A 7650-nucleotide genomic window follows, 5' to 3' on the forward strand; every position below is an offset into this window, starting at 1 on the left:
ATGAATGTCCCCGTGTGTACAGGTCTAGTTATCTATCACCTACTTGAAAATGATGAAGTTGAGAATTCCCGGGGAGAAAAATAAACCATTAGCAGTTGATCTATTTGAGAAACACAGATTCTCCCAGCCTCTCCAACTGGTTTGCCAGAAGTAATTATTTTCCCTGAATTTCTCTAGCATCTGTCAGGACACAGGCATCTACATGTGTGATGAATTGACATTGGCTTAAAATGAAGGAGCTGGAACTGTGGATTCCTAAGGATAGAACATTCAGAAACTCATTGCCTCGGGGTTTGGAAACCATCCTGTTTGAACCAGAAATAAGCAGTACTTTTATTGTCCTGCAAGTGGTCCCTTTAAGCCTTGACTTTAGAACCAATTTGGGGAGAGGTTGCCTGCCGGCTCTGCCTGCTCTGGAGCGGCTCCCTGTAAGTGGCCTGCAGGCCACTGGGAATCTGGCCCTGAAAGAGGAGCCTTTGCCGGAGGCGCATCCTGGGTTGGAGTGGTGGGCGGGTGCTCAGGGCTCAGGTGGGTCATGCTGTCCTCAGTGAAATGTTGGGGCTGCACTGAGGTCATGCACTAGCTTGTGCTAGTGGGCAGCAGAGTTAGAAGAAAAGGCTGATATTTTCAAAGACCCTATACAGGTAGTCTCTGGGGAGCCAGAAAAAGCACTTATATGAAGAAACTCTCACACCACAGCTAAGCTAGAATCCTAGGAAGAGAATGAACGTCCATGCTCTGTCCGTGGCTGATCAAAGCATCTGGCACAGAGCAGAAATCATTTCACACTAGACCTCAAGTTAGTGAAGGCTTCGAGTGCCTTTGAGGGGAGTATACTTTGAACAGAAACAGAAATGGATTCTGGAAAGTACCTTGTGACAAACAAGAGAGTAAGTAATAAGGCCCCTCCCTAGCCTCCCCCCAGCTCTGAGTTAGTCCTGTGTCCTCACCCCACGGGGTGACAGCTGCAGGCAGCTGGGATCTGAAGCTGGTAGTTCTGTGGCGATGGGCCAGAGGATGTGGGGGTGGGAGCTGGGACAAGCTGGAGGAAGAGTCTGGCACACTGCCTGCCAGGGTCCTAGGAGGCCAACAAGGCCACCACAGGAAGGTCCCAGCAGCCCCTTAAGGAGAGGCAAACCCAGATGAAAAAGGGCATCATGAATGCCTGGCCTCAAGTTTTTTGGCTCCTCTGATAGGGCCACATGATGTTATAGTAAAACATAAAATGATCATTTTTAGATCATTATTGTTAGCAAGTTGGAAGTCGTAATCACAGTAACAATGGTGCGCCTGACACACAGCAGCCCGGGGCCCCTCAGCCCGGGGATTCACACTCCCCCTGGGGCCAGCCTTCTCCGGGCACCTGTGTGGCCTCGTCTACGGTGAGCAGCTGCACCCAGCCAGCCAGTCGTAGGCAGGCTCTGTGCCGAGCGAACAGACTCGAGGCCGCCCCACTCACACAGGGTGCAGCCAGCAGTCAGGCCACCACGGGCTCAGCCACGACACTCACTGACTTGTGAAAATAACCGTCTCACCTCTCTTTTTCTCTTCCTACAGGAAGACTGTATCGCTAGATACAAGTTGCTGGTTGAACTGGTCCAAAAGAAAAAACAAGCTAAAAGCTGAATATTCTGGAAGATGATGTTCACCTTCATTTTCCAAAAATGATTATTTTAAAAGTCTTATGCAGAAATTTGCATTTTGTATCTCAGTATTTCTATACGTCATGTGCCTTAGTAAAACAAAACAAAAAAATTAAAAAAATTTTTTTAAATGTTGTGCTATATTGTTTAAACAAAGACTGTGTTAAAGGAGAAAAAAGATCTGGGTATTTTACAGATTATTTTCTTTCTCATCATTACAAAGTTTACTTTCCTGCAAACAAACTCAATAGCGCCAACAATCGGCAAACACAGAACTTTGAAGGAACACAGGAGTAAACTAACATGTACAAATTAACGTAATGTGCGTGTTTGACCAAAGAACCACCACTTTCAGAAGCTAATGGGTAGCGGGCCGCAGGAGCTCAGGAAGACAGATACCCGCTCACTTTAGAGCTAGCTGGCTAAGAATTGTGTGCGGCTATCTTCATTAGTTATATCTATCTAGAAAAAAAAGTCAGTCTACATGAATAAGGATAGAAGGCGATGAAGGTGAGAACCCCCCAAGCTAGGCTGGTGGGCAGAGTTGTGGACCCCACTAGAGCCCGCGGATGATGTGGGGAGGGGGTGTCAAGCACCCACGGCAACCCGCTGGCAGCCCCCTTCTCCAGGCCCGGCGCCTCCCCTTTCTAGAGCCACGAGGGGCAGACTTAGCTACTGACACTTCAAGGCCCAGCTCTGTGACTTGGGGTGCCTTGGTTTACTCCTTTGTCTCCATTCCTCGACTGGGGGAGTAGGAAATAATGGTAGCTGCTGCATAGGCTGTTAGGGCAATTAAGCAAGGAAATCTGCTTAAGACTTTTAACGTCGCACTGGGCATGGGAAAATATAAGTGCTCTTTGTCTGACCGTCCAGTCTTCCCGTTACCGTCACTTTAAGAGGCCACTGGCACATGAGAGGACTGGGGGGTCTGATGGGGCCCACCCACACCTCACCTCCTGCCCACTGCCCTTCCTCGCCTGGGAAGCCCCAGCTCACTGGGGGGCTCCCAGATGCTGCAAAGTCTCCTGTTCTGGCTGTGTTGTCTTCAGGGAAGGAGTCTACATATTGCACTAGGTACCCCCCAAAAAGCCTTTTACAGCCTCTGCTGTAGGATTTATCCTAACACGGCCCACGGGCAAGGGGGCCCACGGACATGGTCTCTGATGACAAGGGGTTCAGGCCCCAGCTCTGCTGCCTCTGACCTGGGGCCTGGAACCACCTCCCTTCAGCCTCTCCATGCTCATTTCCTGCCCTGAGAACTCAGGCCCGAAGTATTGGTGAGTGGCGTCACATGAAGGAAAAGGCCTTCAGGCTGGTCCAGTCCCCACCCTCGCCTCTTCCTCGGTTACAGTCTAAGGAAAGGGCAGAGTTTTAGAGTCAAAGAGCCACATCTGAATCTTAGGCCAAGCGCAGCGAGCAAAGAGTGGGAACCGAGCCATGAAAATTGTTTGGAATGGGGTTCAGAAGGAGGCGGGCAAGGGCCAGGCAGGGTGCGTGGACACAAGGCTTGAGGCACAGGATTCAGTTCAATTCTTCAAGGTCCACACCCAAGACCCCAGCAGAGGACAAACAGCAGCGTGGACAACAGTCCATTTCTCTAGCATTTGGAAAGCCCTGGGTGGGCAATGGGCGTCCCCTTTGCTGATGCCATCCGGCTGCCCCATCCCCAATGTCTCAACGCCACCCCTCTCCACAGCCAGGTGGAGCCCACAGGGGAGCCAAGGCTTTGAGGCCTTTACCCCTCCTCTTCTGGAGGACAGGTCTTTTATCCTTTAGTGATTTAGGTTTACGTTCTCCACTGGGACAAAATTCTCCCAGCCTCCCATTTCTTTAAACCACTTAGAGCGCCTACTTTCACGCCTGCTCACATGTTGCCATCTCACAGAACCCCCAACTGGCTGACCAGGTTCTGCCCAGCAGCCAGCTCTCCTGCCCATGGAGGGGCCAACCCCACTCCATGGGGACTCGGGAGGTGGCAGGCTGTGCGGGCTGAGTGGGGTTCTTTCTCAGCTGTGCCTTACCCAGCGTTATTTGTGGAAACAGACCACAAGGCTTGGATTTCCAGCAAGGAATCTACTCCTCCTGTGGCTTCTGTGTGGGGAAACATCTAGAAGTCCTACACAAGCCCTTCACCCTGATCAGTCACGTGGGCTGGGTCAGCCCAGCCCAGCCACATTCAATTTTGGCTGGAATATTGCAGCCAGTGGGTTTTCTCTGTCATGGGTGTGTTTTCGAATTCCCTGCTCAGTTTTAGAATCAGATCAGAAGTTTCTACTATAACTGTTTTGAGAGAACTTAAACACCGCTTACCTCCAGACTTTTTTTTTTTTAAGATTTTATTTATTTATTTGACAGAGAGAGAGATCACAAGTAGGCAGAGAGGCAGGCAGAGAGAGAGGGAGAAGCAGGCTCCCCGCTGAGCAGAGCCCCGATGTGGGGCTTGATCCGAGGACCCTGGGACCATGACCCGAACTGAAGGCAGAGGCTTTAACCCACTGAGCAACCCAGGCGCCCCTTACGTCCAGACTTTTTCTTGTCATGTGCCAGTCCCACTCCCCACACCACGTCCACCTACCCCTTTGAAAGCTGAGAACTAATCCCTTTAAAATACCAGCTATTTCATTCCTACTTATGTCTGCGGGGTATTTGTTGTAGTTGTTTTTAGCAATTAGGTTTTTTCCTAGAATTTAAAGGGCCAGTTTAAATTGTGATATTCTGTACATGGGATGGACCATATACTGTGCAGGACGGTCCTGGTTTACACCTGTCTCAATCCACCGCTTGGACAGTGTGTTACATGGTCACGGGTCCATGTGGGATCGCTAGCAGATGGCCGGTCCCTGAGCCCCTAGAGTGATTCTGAATTCCTCCTGCGGACAGACAGCTGGGAGACTTCAGCAGGCATTCAGCTTGCCTTTGCCCTAGAAAGCCCCCAAGGGTAGAGGGGTTCTGTGGATCCTGACCCCAGTTCCTCCTGAGGGACCCAACCCACTCAGGGGAAACAGAGGCATGGGACACGCCTGAGTCAAGCCCAGCCTGACCGGGGGCTCCTGCAACGGGCCCATCTGACACCAGTGCTCATGGCCTTCCACACCCTCACCACAGGCCACCCATGTGGTCCCAATACCTTCAAGAGCGAGCTGGGGCTCTGTCCGAGGGCTGAGGGGCAGGGAAGCCTCAGAGTGGGACCAAACACCTTAGATTAGTCAAGATTGTTCATTGGTAAAAACAGATTGTGACATTCAGTCCTAAATCTTAAAGTTTCTTCTCAGCAAATGGTCCTAAGACAAAGCCAGCTTTCCAAATAATGGGCTGAGAATAAGCATCGTGCTCTCAGGTCACAGCACCCCCCCCCAGCCCCCACCCCGTGTCACCTCACATCCACTCTGCACACTGGTGGGTGCTCCAGCTAGGGACAACATGGCCACGGGACACCTCAGGGTGCTGGGCCCCTGGTTCTCCTACAGCCTTCCCAGAGTATAGACAAGGATCAGAGGCCCTGTTACACACGGGAAAGGTGGTGGGGGTGGCCTGGGTCTGGCCTGCAAACCTGGGGAAGTAACTTTGCTTTGGGCCATTAGTAGCAATGAACTGCCTGGCTTCCCCTGCAGGAGCCCCGCGTCAGCTCCACCTGTAGCTAGGGGATCACGGCGGGGCGGCCTCAAAGCCACCCCTCGTCTTGGCAACAGTCCCAGTCTCCTGTTTGAGTAAACTACTTGGCCTTCAGCCTTAGACTTTATTCACTGGAGAGCTAAATTAACACGCTGTAAAACTGAGCGGCTACAATTATTTCCTCTGGTCTGCTGGAAAAAAAGAACAGCTTCATGTAGAACAAAAAAAGGGAAATCACTTCATCAATCTGATTCCCAGGCGGAAACTACTAGTGTCTGAAAGGGCAGTGTCCCAAGGCAAGCTGGGGACATTCCCAGTGCTGTTGCCTCCCCCCCCGGGGGGGGGACAGGGGGGGTTGCAGGGAAGACCTCTTGTCCTTGTACTCCCAGATGGAAGCCTACCCCACAAGGTTCTCGAACCCAGCTCCCTGCCTCATACCCTCTGCTGGAGCCTCCTGTTTGGAAAGTGCTCTGGGAATGAAAGGAAAATACACCCCCAACTGTTCCCTCTTGCCTTCGCTGTCTCTAACAAGCCAGGTGTGTGACGGTCCCCGGATCAGTGTGTCCTGAATTATTACAGGAGTTTACTCGCCCAAGTCCACCTTCAGGGACCACAGTTTAAAAAAGAATCCCAGTTTTACAAAAGGAAATGCATCAAGATTTGAGTGGCAATGAGGCCTATTCAGGAGGTCCTGAGTTCTAAAAGCAAATGAACAGTCTGTTAGGTTTTGTTTTCCATCATTACGCAAAAAATTTATTTAAAGAATTGTAAAAATTTGCGAGGAAATAGCAAATTGTTTATCCCAAATTATCTTGGTTCCAATCTGTTTCACGAAGGAAGATGTTACGTCGGCGAACAGTAGATGTCTCTAGACGTTAGACTGCAGCTTGTCGCCCTTTTTAAGAGGCTTGGCTTAAGGAGTGCCTACTAGAAATCTCTTGGGCTAAAATGAGATCTATCCTGTTACGTTAGAACTGCAATTTAAGAATTAGATGTGGGCATTTTCGCCTGGGGCAGCCTGACCAGAGCAGGAGAGAGGAGCATCCCGGCTGGGCCAGGACAGGAAGGCAGGCACCGGGATGTACCAGAGACAGTGACCCCAAACTTGTTTCAATCCCGAGACCAGTGGCCTCCACATCCTCCACCGGCTCAGCTCCCAACTCCTGGCAGCAAAGACACCCACCCTCATTCCCAGCAAACTGCAGGGGCCCGGGCCTAGCACGGTGCCACTTGCCCTAAGAGCAAGGCTGCACCCCCAGGCTACGACCCTGCCACTGTGTGTGTGTGTCCAAGCCTTTCTTGGTATCTTTTTCCTGGTCTTGGGTTGGACATGGATTCCAAAAAGCAAACCAAACACAGAGCTGCAGGAATGGAGAAAGAAGACTGCTCTGACAGAGGAATGAGTAAATATAGGTCATAGGAAAGGCACTTTCAGGAACCGACAACATGCAAAGCCGTGACAGCGTCAGGGCGAGCCCGCGTGTTACAAGGTCACAGTCCTGCCTGCTCCAAGGCTTGCGGCCAGCAGAGCCATACTCGTCCTGCAGTGAAATCCAAGACTAAGCATCCAGGTTGTGATTTAAACGTCAAAGCTTCACACTGGAAGGAGGACCAAGCTCCTGGGAGGCACAGCTGAGAGGGGAGGCTTTTGGGCACCCCACCAGTTCCGGGGGTGACCAGGGGACAGGGATCTCCCTGCACTGCGCTCCAGCAGCTGTAAAGCTTGAGCCCTAAGCCCAGGAAGGAGAAAGGAGTTCCCAGAGGGCCCGAGGGGCCAGGAAGAGGCAGGAGGGCGGCCTGAGGCCAACGGCACCCCGAGGCCAGCAAGGCCAGCAGGACCCAACCCCTGCGGTTCTCCAACTGGCTGCATGCTGGACTTGTGGGGGACCCTGAAAATGCAGGTGCCTGCCACCACAGCAGGGACTCGGGTTCCCTGCTCCTGGTCAGAGCAAGCCTGCTCAAGGTCCCCCCTGCAGGGGACTCCGACGCTCAGCCACCGGGGACAGCCACTGCACAAGGCCAAGAGTTTGCAAAGGAAAGGTACACCTTATTTTATTCAAAGAAGCTTCTGCACGTGAAGAGTTCAGCTGCAGAAAACACCTGTCTGTGCTTGCGCTGGGAGGGGACCAGGAGAGCCAGAAAAAGTCGCGCAGGGAACAGCAGTGGTGCCAAACATGTAAAATTCTCCTAATTAATCCGTCTGCTTGTTAAGTGAGCCAAGTGAAAAAACACCAGATGCATCAATCAGAATTTGAGGGAAATCAAATTAACTCGATCAGCAAAAAAGTACATTTCTTCAAACTTCAGAAGGCACCCTCAGAATCTGAATGCTCGGAGTTCCTTGCCCTGCTCTGCGAGGTCCTTCTCCCTCCGAGCCTCACACCTGGCGCGCCCT

The 7650-nt window shown here is 51.7% G+C and overlaps 1 protein-coding gene across 1 annotated transcript in view; it reads left to right on the plus strand.

Annotated features, from left to right (window-relative positions):
* DNAJC1 (DnaJ heat shock protein family (Hsp40) member C1) overlaps nucleotides 1-1770 on the plus strand; it is a 223337-nt gene extending 221567 nt beyond the window's left edge. The window contains exon 12 of the mRNA XM_047740450.1: nucleotides 1558-1770. Within this exon, the coding sequence (XP_047596406.1) occupies nucleotides 1558-1626 (69 nt within the window). The 3' untranslated portion in view covers nucleotides 1627-1770. The remainder of the gene's footprint in view (nucleotides 1-1557) is intronic.
* Nucleotides 1771-7650: the final 5880 nt, after the last annotated feature.

The sequence above is a fragment of the Lutra lutra genome, chromosome 8 (assembly GCF_902655055.1).
Source record: "Lutra lutra chromosome 8, mLutLut1.2, whole genome shotgun sequence".
Taxonomy (NCBI): Eukaryota; Metazoa; Chordata; class Mammalia; order Carnivora; family Mustelidae; genus Lutra; species Lutra lutra.